This window comes from Cyanistes caeruleus, chromosome 3 (genome assembly GCF_971803275.1).
Source record: "Cyanistes caeruleus chromosome 3, bCyaCae1.hap1.1, whole genome shotgun sequence".
Classification (NCBI taxonomy): Eukaryota; Metazoa; Chordata; class Aves; order Passeriformes; family Paridae; genus Cyanistes; species Cyanistes caeruleus.
Genome location: NC_141703.1, coordinates 70,452,401 through 70,466,017, shown reverse-complemented (window position 1 = coordinate 70,466,017; position 13,617 = coordinate 70,452,401). Strand labels below are relative to the sequence as shown.

Sequence of the window (13,617 nt, the reverse complement as noted above, 5' to 3'; positions counted from 1 at the left end):
ACCATACAAAAGCAGTCACAAAGCTGAGAAATAAGTTACTAAACTGTTACTACTACATCAGAGCTGTAGAAGTCTCAAAACAAGGCAAATGTGAGAAGAATTTTAGATTTATCAAAGTGTATTAGCTAAATCCTTACAATCAGTTGTACAACAACAGCAAGGCAACCATTCACAAAATGATAATGCACAGCACTCTTCTTTACATCAACTGAATTAGGTTCAAGGTAACATTTCACAGTATGAACCAACCAATCCTGGGACATAGTGCTCACACTTCTAACACCCCTCCGGTAAAGGGCTGCAAAACAGCTCTGACCAGTAACTCCCTAAGTCATGAACCGACAGAGCAGCAGCCCTGTAGAATGAAACCCAGACTGGAAAGAGGCTTGTTTTAAGACTGCTACTACTATTTGTTAAATAGTAGTAGCAGTGGTGAGAGCTACAGAAAATTCAAATGTCAGTAAACCAGGTCTGTAAACACGAGCATTAATAAAATATGCCTATCCAGTCCCGTTTTCATCAACAGTAGACACGTAAGCATGATTATAAATACCTACGGGATTACAGCCTCACACAATGGTCTATTTACACTGAATCACCACAGTGTATCAGGGCTCCAGACACATAAACACGTGTGTATGTTTATGTGGGTGTGTGCAAGCTTGGCAGAAGCAAGTATTTCAGTTCAATTGAAAAGCAACGTCGATACACCACACGCAATGTATTCATACACTTCAATCTCATTCAGTTATACATAAAAGACTTGATAGAAAGATGAACTTGTACTTAAAAAATGCATCAACTAGCAGCAAGTATTTCAGATTAGGTTACATCCAAGTACACTGCTGAGACTAAAATAAGCTCAGTTATCTAATATCTAGTTCCAAAATTATAACCCTTTTATTTTGCAGTTTTTGACAGTATGGTCAGTCTATAATGCATATTATGTTGTCACTTCTACACAGTTCTGAAGTATTATGAAATAGCAAGAAATATACCCACAGTTAAGCTTAAATAACAAATGTTTAAAGAATTACAAGACATTTATATGCAGTTCTTCTTCTAAAAGAACAATCGTGACAGTCCTTCACGAAGACACAGTATAAGCCCAAAGTTTCCAGAAATATTAAATACTAGGCTTGGCAATCATCGTGAAGTCAGACTTGCATTCATGCTGTGGCACACAGGGTAGCTGCTACGTTCAGCTGTAACAGCATTGTATCTGAAGAATCAAAACACTGAAATAAATTTTAAGGTATCAGCAAAATTCCTGGTAGTAATCTCTCTCCAACAATCTGTTAACCCTACACTGTAAACTATGAAAATAGCATAATTTCTACTTTTAGATTTACTTATCTGATTTCTAAGGAAATTTTTTTCTTCATGCTGGAATGAAAGCTTGGGTTTTAAATGTTGAGGAGACCTGAACCCTTCTTAATTCAAATGAATTTTACAGATGCAACTAGTACTGAGAAATAATAAAAATGTAAGCATTTTTATTATTATCATCCTACAAACACTGCTCAGAACATACCCAGGAGGCAATTTGCCAAAACAGTTGAAGATATGCTTATCTTGGGCTTCCCCACTAAGCGTAATCAGCTTCTAGTTCCATGGTTGCAAACAACACAACATACATAAGGATCTGTCATCATCTATCAACATTTGTATTTGTGTGTTTTGTATGCATGCATGTATAGATAGGTAAGATACATCTGTATCAAATCCCATTAGTTAGAACCTAGTTTTCCCATACACTAAGGAAATTAAGTTCCTACCACCCATGTAATGATGCATCCTGCATGAGAAGTTTAAGTTCCAACTAATCACCCCAGAATGCTCTAAAAAAAAAAAAAAATCAAACTGGCATTTTCAAACATTAGCACAGGAAGTTATGATAAATGACACAATTCATCATCTACTAAGCAAACTCAGAAAAACAAACAAAGAAACAAAAAACCACATAAAGCACACAACTCACTTTGCCTTGTCCACAGAAACAGAAACATATCTTCTAGAATACAGTGAATATAAGATAAACAACCACAAGATTTGTTGGGAAGTGTTAAACTTTGGCATTATGTCATGCATATTAAATGACATATAAAAATACTATTTATTTATTGTCTACCTTAAGAATCTGTCCTCCTTCTGGGTATCTTCTTAATATGTCCTTTAGAAAATCAACAAGTGGTGGAGTTGTTTGTCCAAAACGACCTAAAAACAAACAAACAGGAAAAAAAACTGTATTATGCTACTATGCACTTAATTTCAGATTTTTAAAAAATACTAAACAAATACTGAAAACAATAATTTCTTTAAATTAACTCAAGGCCTATTATTGTAAAATCTTGCCTTTTCAGAATCAACTGTGAAAATACTACATTATAAATCTTTTAATTAAAAAGGTGAAATAGCAGTCTTGGTGTTGAAGTCAACAAGCTGCTTGATATCTAGATGAAATAAATTTGGAGTCTAAGTCTTTGCAACCATTATACCACAATTCCAAGGACATGACGTTCAAAAGTAGCAACTTCTAAAAGACTGCTACTTTCTAAGTAGCAGGACAGTATTCCAGGGCAGCAGTGGCTCTAACTCTTTTACAAGCAGTGATTACCCCTACTGAGGGCTACACACACAGGCACAGAAGAGTTTCACTCTTATGTTTGGCTGTAATGGCTTCCTGTTCTGACATGCTCTGGGCATGGACCTGGTGCCAGCTTTGGGGTTGCCAGGGCCTAATGCTGGAGGGAAAAGAGTCCCAGCATTATGAACATCTGCTCCAAGAGAAAAAGCCTATCACAAAATGAAAGGTTCAATACTCTTCATTTCAAACTCCAGTCCGAGACTAAAGGGCAGCTCCCTAAACCAAACCTCTAAAACATGTGCTTCAAACAAATAGCAATGATGCAATCCTCACAAGGAAAAAAGACCCTAATGATGCCCCATCAAAAGCTTCCTTTTAAACTTATTAACAGGTAATTATTCTCTCCCTCTCCTCTGAATATACATGTATTTATGAAGCAGACAGACTCAAACACATGTATTATGTATATTCTGGAATAAAACATTAGGATAAAAAAGCAAAATGGAAAAAAGTGGATAAATAGGAGTTCTATTTGCTGAGAAAGCATCAAGTAAAATCATCAAATATTTTGACTTTAAAATATTCTTGTGCCACTTTATTTATCATAACTTAATAGCATTAATGAAAAATTAAGCAAGAAATTGCAACTGACAGCTGAATGTGTGAAGTATTTAATAACTTCTGTTATTCTTGCAGTATACAGAAGTATTTGAAAGTCAATATGCAATATATATACCTCCAACATAAGGTGAACTGATCAACAGAAATTATCTAAAATAAAGAAACTGATCTTCTCTAAGTTGGACAGATAGGTGGAAGTGTTTAAACAACACATTTCATGCACCATGGGAACCACCACAAAAACAGACAAGTAACTTTGAAGTGATAGGAATGAAGACAGACTTTGTTCTCTTTCAGAGCAGAGGTCTATGTATGTCACAACAATTACTCTGGCTATAGGCTAAACTGATTTTTCTTGAGTATTAGAGCTAGTCATATTTGGTACCAAAAATTTCAAGGAGAAACTTGTTCTACCATAAAGGCAGTCAAGCACTTAGGAGCCCAGAAAGTCTGTGCAATCTCCATCCTCTTTCCAAGTCCAACCAGATCAACACTCAAGTGACCTTGTCTGACCTCAGAGCTGCCCACACTGAGCAGCAGGCTGGAGTAAAAACCTCCTGATGTCCCTTCCAACATGAATTATTTTGTGATCATATAAAAAGATCATGCATTTCTTTGACAGACACCAGCAATGAATGAACACAAAGAGTATATGGACAATCTTCAGAGTACTTCAGCAACCCATGTGTTTGGTCCTACAGACTATAAACTTCCAAGTTAGAAATTCAGAGCATTTCTTCATTCACCTGCTGTAAGGAAAAATCTCTGAGCTGGAATACTCCAGAATGAACACAAAAGGCTGATACTAAAGCCTTTTAGTATGTTTTAGATTGACTTACATCAGAACTGTAGACCAGGAAAGGTTAAGCACTTTATCTAGACATAGACTACTTACAGTGACATCTCTTAGAAAATCTCCAATCCTAGGCACAAAAATACAGCAAGTTTTCTTTCCCATGAAAGATTTCTTACGGCCACTACACATTACTATCTATACACTTGCATGGCAGAAAATAAGACTCTTTTTATTTAGTCTACCACAGCCTACACACAGCAAAACAACAGAGCAAGCAGTTAAGGGCAACAGAAAGAAAAATGTTTGATGTCATAGAACCATGAGGACCATTTTCATAGGTGTTTTCTAACCACTTCAGGTTCTAGAGAATGTGAACATGAACTTCTGCCTAATATACAAACTTCCCTCTGTCACTAAAAATCCATAATCCAGTACATACATGCTTTGAACAGGCTAAGAAACACAACACTACTGAAAGGCAAGTTTTATTGATTCCAAAGCATAGCAATAACCAAAATTCCACACATTATATCACAGGAAAAAAAAAATAAACACCAAGGCACTTAAAAAGAGAAGTTTAGTTTTTTTAGAGCAGAATGAAACTTACATGAAAAATAACTGCTTCCTATTTAAAGAAGATAAAAATTTCAATTAACTCCATATTGCATCAGAAAATGCTTTGAGCTTCTAGTTTATAAGCAGAGACAAAATTTTCCATACCTCCTCCTTTCAACCCTTTTGACTGAAGCTCTAGAAAAACTTGATTTTGAGACTTCTGAAGATCCGTAATCTTGATACCATCAGACAACTGAAAGAAAAAATAAGACAGATCTTGGTCAGAAGTTTTGGTTTAATAATAACAGCACCAAAAGAAATCAGGTGGAAAAAATGTCTATAGAAGCATACTAAGAGCAAGCCATGGCCTCATTTCTACAATTGAAAAAGTTTTGTATTCAGGGAAGTTCTGGAAGCATAAAACTAAAGCAGTTTTTGTTGCAAGGTGCTTTCCCACAAAAAAAATTAGCATATACAGGAAGTACATATTGTGTATACTCCACAAGTACATCTGGGTATGCAATTTCATAGGGGGCTTAAACTAAGCAGTACCAGCTCGAAGCAGCTGGCAAGACACTGTGTAGAGACAAAAGTGTGCCAAAGAATCACCCCTGAAGAATTCGACCACCTCATCCTCCATTACCTCTACATGCAGACCCATCACAGCATGATCAAGGCTGAAGAGACCACTGAAAGTCACCTAATCCAACCTCCAGTGCCTCACATCATAGAGAAACTGAGGCAAACTAAGCAACACATTCCTTAGCAGCTTCTGGGAAAACTATTAAGTAATCATAACACATAAAGGTTTTGTTGCAATTCTAGTTTATATGATGTGTGTCTAGAAGACTCATATACGACATATGCTGCACGCAACAACAAATGCAGAATTAAAAGGCCATTGCACTCATTAGAAACTATATTAAAATATAATTATGCAAAATTATTATATTAGTCTCAGTTTATGTTAGATTTTAGGACTACTTCCTCGCTTTGATGGTAAAAACAAATCATTAGAAAGCAGTCGGTGTTAACACAGACATGATGATTATAATCTAACTACATTTAATAAAACACAGCCCTAGTCCAGAGTATGTAAACATTATTTAACAACACTAGTAAGAAAAAAACCTTACATTATTTTTTACTTACACCAGTTTTAAATTGTGATTAAACAGCAGTGGGTTTATCGTAAAACTGCAGAAATATTGTACTTGACTTAAACTTTCTCAAGACATAAAATTGGGTGTAACTACTCTGAAATCATTAAAATATTTATCACTAAAATATAAAGCAATACATATAACCCATCACCAAGCATGAAAGGGATAGAATAACCAAATATCAACAACATGTTGTTGTACAACAGTTCTCATAGAAAAAAAAATTATTTACGGATGGATATTCCACAACTCAGAAAATTAAAAAATCATTTGATCCCAATAAACAGGAGTTCGAAAGTTTATAAAGGATTTTCAAATCTGCTACACTACAGAATAAATATTCCCATATATATTCTAGTTTATTATTTAAAAAAAAACATGAACAGAATAGCAACTACAGTCTCCTTACTGACTGTTCCCTGCAAAAGATAAGTTTTCTGGGCTAGTCAGCCAGTCTTTACTTCCATGCAAATTTTAGAAAGCGATACTGTCTGTCCTCCAAAACAGGAAGGCCTGGTGAGAACAAAATCAAGGACACATAAAACCAGGCAAGAAAACAAAAGATAAACTACACAGGCAGTTTGCTTCAAACCTGAGCCCTCAAAGACTACTTGTGTTGCCCAGGTTCTTAAAAGATTCCTGAGCAGTACAACCAACTTTCCCTATATTGTAGAATGGTTTGGGTTGGAATGGGACATTTCAAGACCATGTAGTTCAACTCCCACTCCTACCATTGCCATAAACAGGAAATAGATTGGGTCTCTCAAAGCTTCATCCAATCTGAACATCAACATTTCCAGTCATGGGGAATCCACAACTTCTCTGGGTAACTTGTTTCAGTGTCTGATCACCTTCATCCTAAAAAATTTCTTCTTTGTGCCCAGTCTAAACTTCTTTTGGTTTAAAGCCATTGTCTCTTGTCCTATCACTTCAGGCCTTGGCAGAAAGCAGCTTTCCATGTTTCTTAAAAGCTCCCATTATATAGAAAGGTCACAATAAGGTTTCCTTAGAGCCCTCTCTTCTCTACACCTCTGCAAATCCCCTTGCCCTATTTAATATTAATTTTCAACCTCCTCTCTCTCCCTTCTTCCTTCTACTCATCCCATCCCACCAGATCTCCAGGTTCCCATTTCCCAGGAGCACAGCTAGAAGCACTCGAAGCAGTACTGAAAGACTGACAGCAGGCTGATGACTTCAAAAGAACAAGGTCATTCTTTTGACTCTCTCCTGCGCCCAGACCTCAATTTTTAACTTATCACTTTCATCTCATTGTGATATCAACTCTGCTCTTGAAACTGGCCAAAGGGAGGAGGGCAGAACAAACACACCAGCGCTCTCGGGTGAATTTCTGCGCTCTCCAACATCTCCCTCAAAAAATTAGGATAAAACACAGAGAAATTCAGGGAAAGAAAAAAAAAAAAAAAAAAAAAAAAAAAAAGCCACAAAAACTCAGATGACAAAAGCTGGCACCATCAAGAGCGGTGTGAGGGTCGTCCAAACGACCTCCGTGCTTTCCACGAGAGGAGCACCTAAGGACACGCACCCACCGCGCTGCCCAGGCAGGACACAAGCCCCGGGGCGGGGACTCCCCTCAGCTCCGCGGCGATGCCGCCGCCCCGCCCGCCCTCACCTCTCTGCCGCGGTGCCACAGGCGCTGCTGGGCGGGGGGCAGCCCGGCCTCCGCGTCGATCCGCCTCTTCACGTCCCGCACGGCCGCGGACGGCGGCAGCTCGAAGGTCCTGCAGCCCAGGCAGTCATGGAGGACGGTCACCCGGGCCAGCCTGCGGCAACACGACACACACCAGATGAGAAAAGGCTCGCAGCGTCGATGCCCGCTCGCTTCCCCCTCAGGCACCGCGGAGGCCCGAGACGGGCGGCGGAGCCCTCAGGGTGCAGCGATGGGCGGGCGGGTGCCTGTCCCGTTCTCCGAGGGGAAGCGGCGGAGCCGATGCCGCAGCCTGCCCGCCCAGCCCAGCCCGGCCCGGCCCGCACTCACATCCCGCCGCCGCGGCACACAAAGCCCCGCTATCCGCCCCGCCAGCGGCGCTCCCCGCACGGGGAAGGGGTGGGGCTGCGCCGCCCGGAGGTCCGCGCCGCGGAGGAGGCGGAGGAGGAGGCGGGAGCGGTGGAAGTGCCGCCCTAAGAGCGGCGGCCGTGGTTGCGAAGGGGCGGCGGGGGCCCGGGCGGCCCCTCAGCCTCGGAGGCGTTTCCTGGCTCCCCGGGGCCCTCGGGCGAGAGAGCTCGGGCGCCTGGGGCGAGGCAGAAGCCGCAGCTTCGCGTGGCCGGCGTGAGCCGCGACTGAGGGTGAGATCTAGAGGTGGTACCGCAGGCACATCCCTCCTTCGGCAGGGAAGCACGCTGGTGTTTCACGTAATCCACAGCATTCAGGCATCACTGTATGGAGCACACGTAGTTACAGCCTTTAAACTTCATTCTTTGTCAAGGATGCAAAACACAGAAGGACACATACCTTCTCTGCTCTCTGTCGGAGAGCCTGTCAGAGGTCACACATCCTGCCCTATCTCCAAGGGGGGATGTAAGTCCTCATACCATTCAAGACTTACGGAAAGTGCTCTCGCTCCTGAAAGGTGAGTCTTAGCCTGTCTGTGATGCCAGTGAGTTGAGAGGGCACTTCGAGAAACTTATGGAGGGGCCAGCAGGACGTCTGCTGTTGATGGTGTACAAAGTTGTGCACCCGGACCGTGGGCTATGCATCAGTGAGGGGCTGAACAGCAGCCCTGCTCCAAAGGAGCTGGGGAATACCAGGCTTTGCAGATCAAGGGAAGTGAGTCTCTGCTCAGTGCTGATGAGGCTGGGTCTCGGATACCGTGAGCAGAACAGTGCTGTTTTGAGCTTGCTTCGTTCCTAGGCAGAGGGTTACTGACATGATCAGAGGCCCAAAGCACATGACCTACAAGGAGTATGTGAGGGGAGTTAGGTTGTTTAGTCTGAGGATGAGGAGACCATAGGGTGCAGTATGGCAACATCCTGCATATACCTGAAGGGCAGCTTCAAAGGCCATGGAACTGAGCTCTTCTAAGTAGTGCAAGACTAACAAGGAGCAATGGAACAGACTGTAGGTTGGGAGGTTCACGTGAAACAGCAGGGAAAATCCTGTCACTAGCAGAGGAGCTGTCTAGAGGCTCAGGACTGACCTGAACCAATACTGAGCCTTGTGCTTTGTGCAAAAAATATGGACTAGAGACCTCCAGCCAATGGTTCCACTTCATTCCAACGGGTCCTCAATTCCAGTCCATAACTAAACTAAAAACATTTAAGACCTTACTCAGTGACAGGGAGCTAAAACTGATGCTTGGCAGCCAAAGGCAACAGTTTCTGTGGAAGGGGAAGAAGACACAATGAACCTTTGTGAAAATGTATCAAGCTAAGGAAAAAAATAAGCCCACTAAAATTGATAGAAGGCTGAAAAACCACAAAGATCAGGTGGATCAGGATCCAACATGGTACCTAAGTAGATAGATACCAGTGCTACAACCAGATTACCAGTGCTACAACAACTGATTGTATTCATCAGCAATATTTGTATATTGAATTCTATAGGATCATAAAAAATATTTGAAAATATTGTGGGTCTGATCATGCTTTCACCAGAAATAATAGAAAAACCATTTTAACATAAGCAAGATGTCTCTCTTTGCTTTGGTTTAGAACTTTGTTCATTTTTCTATCATTTGTCCTTTCAACTTTCCACTTTGTTACTTTCCCTTCAGAGTTCATCATCACAGAATTTTTCCTATGTCCAAAAGAATGAGAAGGTTGATTTCTAATCTGTTAATGTTTATCTTTTTATTTCTTAATACCTGCAGAAGGGACATGAGAGTGACTGGGAAAAATGGAAGGAGTTGAAACCCTATGCTTTTCCATCCATATTAGCTCCGAAAATACTCTCCAGACCAGTAGTGAACCACCAAGCTGCACTGGCAAAACCCAATTATTCTTCTTTGCTTAGGATCACAGAGGTGATTTAACATCTTATGAAGCACGCACAATTGTTTGAATGGGACCCTGGAGAGGAACAAGGCTGTCTCAAGTAACAGCCACCCCTCCTTCTGAAGCTTCTTAAATGGTGGGACACATTCGGGGCCATGGACCATCCTGCTATCAGTCCCAGGCTGAAGTTCACCACCTTATGTCACATCACGTGACAAGACATACTCACAAACTATGTCCTGTGATGATTTAACATTAATATTAGAGGAAAAACACTTTGTGTACTACAGATTCTGTCTAGTATGTGACCTCTTAGTAGAAGGGAAGAGTTGGGGAGAACTGGTAATACAAAAGTGGAACCTTTCAAGGTTCTGAACAAAGGATTTAGACTCTTGAGCTATTGGAAATTAGCCATGGCTGTTCTCACAAATTCTTTACTGTTCTTTTTCTTCATATCTAAATAAAAATATCCTAGAAATCGATGATATGCAAACCACACTGACTGACTGGAAAAAAAAAAATAAAAGAGCATATCTTCCAGCTTTGCAGATTTTTGCAACAACAAAAATAAATTTTAAAATCTCACCCATTTGTAAACAGAGCTTGGAAACGGTACTCCTAGCAAAGTTCAAGGTATCACGTACAAATTTGTTATGCAAAACTACTAAAAATTATTTTACATGACAATGTTAAAAAAAAATAAAATTGACCTTACCTGTTAGGATTTTTTTTTGCTATTCAGGGTAATAAAAATAAAAAAAGAAGCAATCAGCTTTTACATATAAAAGGGTTGGGTCTGGTTTGAGAGCTTTTTAGTATTATATATAGAATTTTCTATGCTAACAGTTTTATAACCACTTTTCCAAGCAGAACAGCATTTAGATTTAAAAATACATGTGGAAAATTCTCCTGTGGCTATAAATAAATTCTGTTGGTTCAGAATGAAGTCATATAACCCATACAAGAGGGGACTGCAATAAAAATAATTTTTAAAAGATTTAACAGTCTCTGCAATTTTAAATTATTTTTATAAAATGAAAGCCATTTTCACAGTAACATTTCCTTGAAGACAGAAAATTCTGCATTGCAGAACCACCTCATATTTCCAATTATTTAAAATAAGACTGCAGTAGCAGGAAAAAGATGGATGCAAGTCCCTTCCATCCTGTCAGTGTGATTAGAAAGATGGAATGGAGTCTACAAAAGGGCTGTATGGTGTGATAAGAAACAGACATGACTAGGTCACTCCTGCCAGAGGAAAACCGCTGCAGCACAGTGGCTTCCAGCACAGCAAGTAACATTCTGCAGTGCTGGCAGGCAAAGAGCAGTGACTCAACAACTTCCTCTGGGTTTGAGACAGTGCACACCAAACTTACAGAAGAGCTTTCTATGACTTAGCAAGCACTGACCTTCATTCTTAAATCAGCTCCTTAAATGTCACCAACAGATGTTTTAAACATTGCACTGTATGTATTTCCCAGCAGTCAGAGATTGTGTTGGTCTATAGTCACTGTTTGGAGCTTACTTTACCCTTCCTTACTAGTGCCTTTTCAAGAAGTTTGAAAATAAGCCTCCCATTTGTTGATGACACATGTGCTAATCATTGGCAAGTCACCCCTTGCTGTACAGTTTCTGTTTCATTTGAATAGTTCCACTAACAGAAAACATCTATTTTTTCTCTAGCTAGAGTTCTATCTAGTACAAATGGCCAAAAAAAAAACCAGCCTGTGGCATGTGAAGTGCTTGATTCAAAAAAATATCTCGTTTTTCCTCAGATCTATTACTCAATTTGTATTTTTGATGAAACTATTTATTTTAGATTAGTGCAGTGAGTATAAATAAATACTCTTACTTTGCACCCCTCATGTGAAACCATTATTAGCATTTTCTAAGCAAAACATCAACACGATCATAGCTTCATCAAACTTTGAAGAACCAAAGTAGTATCTTATTCCTTTTTCACGCTGAGATGTTTCTAAATATCAAATATCAACAGAACAGAATACTTTTGAATACAACTAAAAACAAGCAAAACTTTAGGGGCAGAGAGACCAAGAAAAGACATTTATTTTCATTTTAAGATTTTGATCCCTCTGTGATTTGCTTTAGTGTTCAAATGAGCTCCTTTGTGGCACTAAGCAAGTTCTAAATTCTTAAAAGACCTATAAAAGTTGTTTTAGTTTATTCTTTGCAAATAAAGAGCAAAGCAAGAAGGGAAAAATAAATTACAAGATTTCAAAATCTCAGATGCTGACATAAAATTTCCTCTTTGATCCACCTTTAAGAAAATACTCCTTTAAGCTAAGTCCTTGAAGAGACAACTCAGCTATAGAGCAGTAACTGTTATTCCACAAATTTGAATTGCTGAGAATCAGTTTTCAGTTCCAGATGGCACAAATAACAAAATACCAGTTCAAAATGTTTGACATTTCAACTTATGCAAAAGATTATATCAAATGCTAAAAATAAACTCCTCAATTGCTCTTTAGGGATTGCAATAGGAGGGACTGCAGTGTTGCAAGAGCTGTTGTTGGCATACACTTTTTAATATGCAATATGTTCAATTACTGGTGGTATTTTCTTTTGGCCTTTGGTGCTAATAAAAGGGACAGATTTAGAACACTTGCTTTAACCTTGAAACATCAAAAGAGCAGAGCCTAAATTTGCAAGTTGATTTCAGGGCCTAATGTAGGCTCCTAAACACATTCATTAATCCAAGCCTAGGTTTTTTTTTTCCTCCATTTAGGGCATATTCATCAAATTATCAAAGCTAGGGTTAAGACACCAAAGCTACCTTAAGACATTTTTCCTATTTTAATTTCAGAGTTAATGAAGCTACTATCTTTCTCCACTGAGGAAAATCAATTCAGCAACTAAAATGGCCTAGATTACACATGCATTAAACATTTTAAGTAGTACTTACTGATCCCTATTTTTTCTGACTACTGCATCTAATAAAGCTCCAAAGTTTCATAACATTTTCTAGGCATCAGTGAACAGAGTCCTTTGTATTTAGAGAAAACTAGAATATAAAATAGAAGGAAAAACAAGACAAGTAGTTTTAATAATTGTGAAAAAGCACAACTTCAAGCACTTCTGCATCTCTCTCTTCATCAGATAGTAGATGATATCCAGCAATATCCTTCCAGATAATCCTAGCTCTTTTCCACCTCTGTATCATTCTGTCTCATAGAAGTTCCATACAGAAATACAAGCGACAATTTATCCTTCAGAAAATAGAAGGACAGGTGGCACAGAAGAAGAAACATGAGTCATGTGTAAGGCCTAGTAAGAGGAAGGGAGGAAAAGGGGAAGAGAGCATGCAGGTCATCCTCTTCTGGGTAAACACAGAGAAGTGAAAAATTCCTCAGAGATGCCCAGATATGTAAGATTTGCGTTAGAAGGGCCTACTTAACTAACCTACAAAAATAGAGAAGATTCAAACCCCCAAATTTTCTACCCTACCTGGCGAAGGAAATATATAACTTCCATGAATTTTCACAGAATTACTCAGGGAGCCAGTGGAACAGACCCTGAAAAAGTAGTCAGCTGTTGCTAATAACCACTGTCTAGCACAATGCAGAGCCCACCTTCTTAATGCACAAGAAAAAGCAGAGGCTGTACATTAAAGAACTGCACATCAGATTGCAAGTCTGAGGGTGGAAGCTGTCTTCTTCCTGCAGGCCCACTGACAGCGAATAAGAACACTCTTAATTACAACTTAATATTTTGTAACTTACAACAAGTAAACACCTATCTCATAAAATTTGTTTAGACACCATTCACACAACTTTGCATTTTAGCTGCTGGCAAGATTATACATTCATCCCAGTGAAACAATTTATTGAATTGTGCATTTGGCAAGCACAGGAAGGGAACTTTCTCTTTCACTTGTTTACAAGAAGTGCTATAGTGGATGGAGACTGTAAATTGAAAGTTATACT

General features: G+C 39.5%; 1 protein-coding gene across 3 annotated transcripts in view; it reads right to left on the bottom strand.

Annotated features, from left to right (window-relative positions):
* SACS (sacsin molecular chaperone) overlaps positions 1-13,617 on the bottom strand; it is a 58,244-nt gene that overhangs the window by 27,144 nt on the left and 17,483 nt on the right. For 2 of the 3 annotated variants that reach the window (XM_086881825.1, XM_086881826.1), the window contains 3 exons: positions 7,353-7,503; positions 4,725-4,812; positions 2,132-2,217 (listed from right to left, as the gene is read on the bottom strand). In XM_086881825.1, coding sequence (XP_086737951.1) covers positions 2,132-2,217; positions 4,725-4,812; positions 7,353-7,503 — 325 coding nt within the window. Of the gene's footprint in view, positions 1-2,131; positions 2,218-4,724; positions 4,813-7,352; positions 7,504-7,718; positions 8,036-13,617 lie in introns of those variants that run through there. The other variant, XM_086881827.1, reaches the window with a different exon arrangement.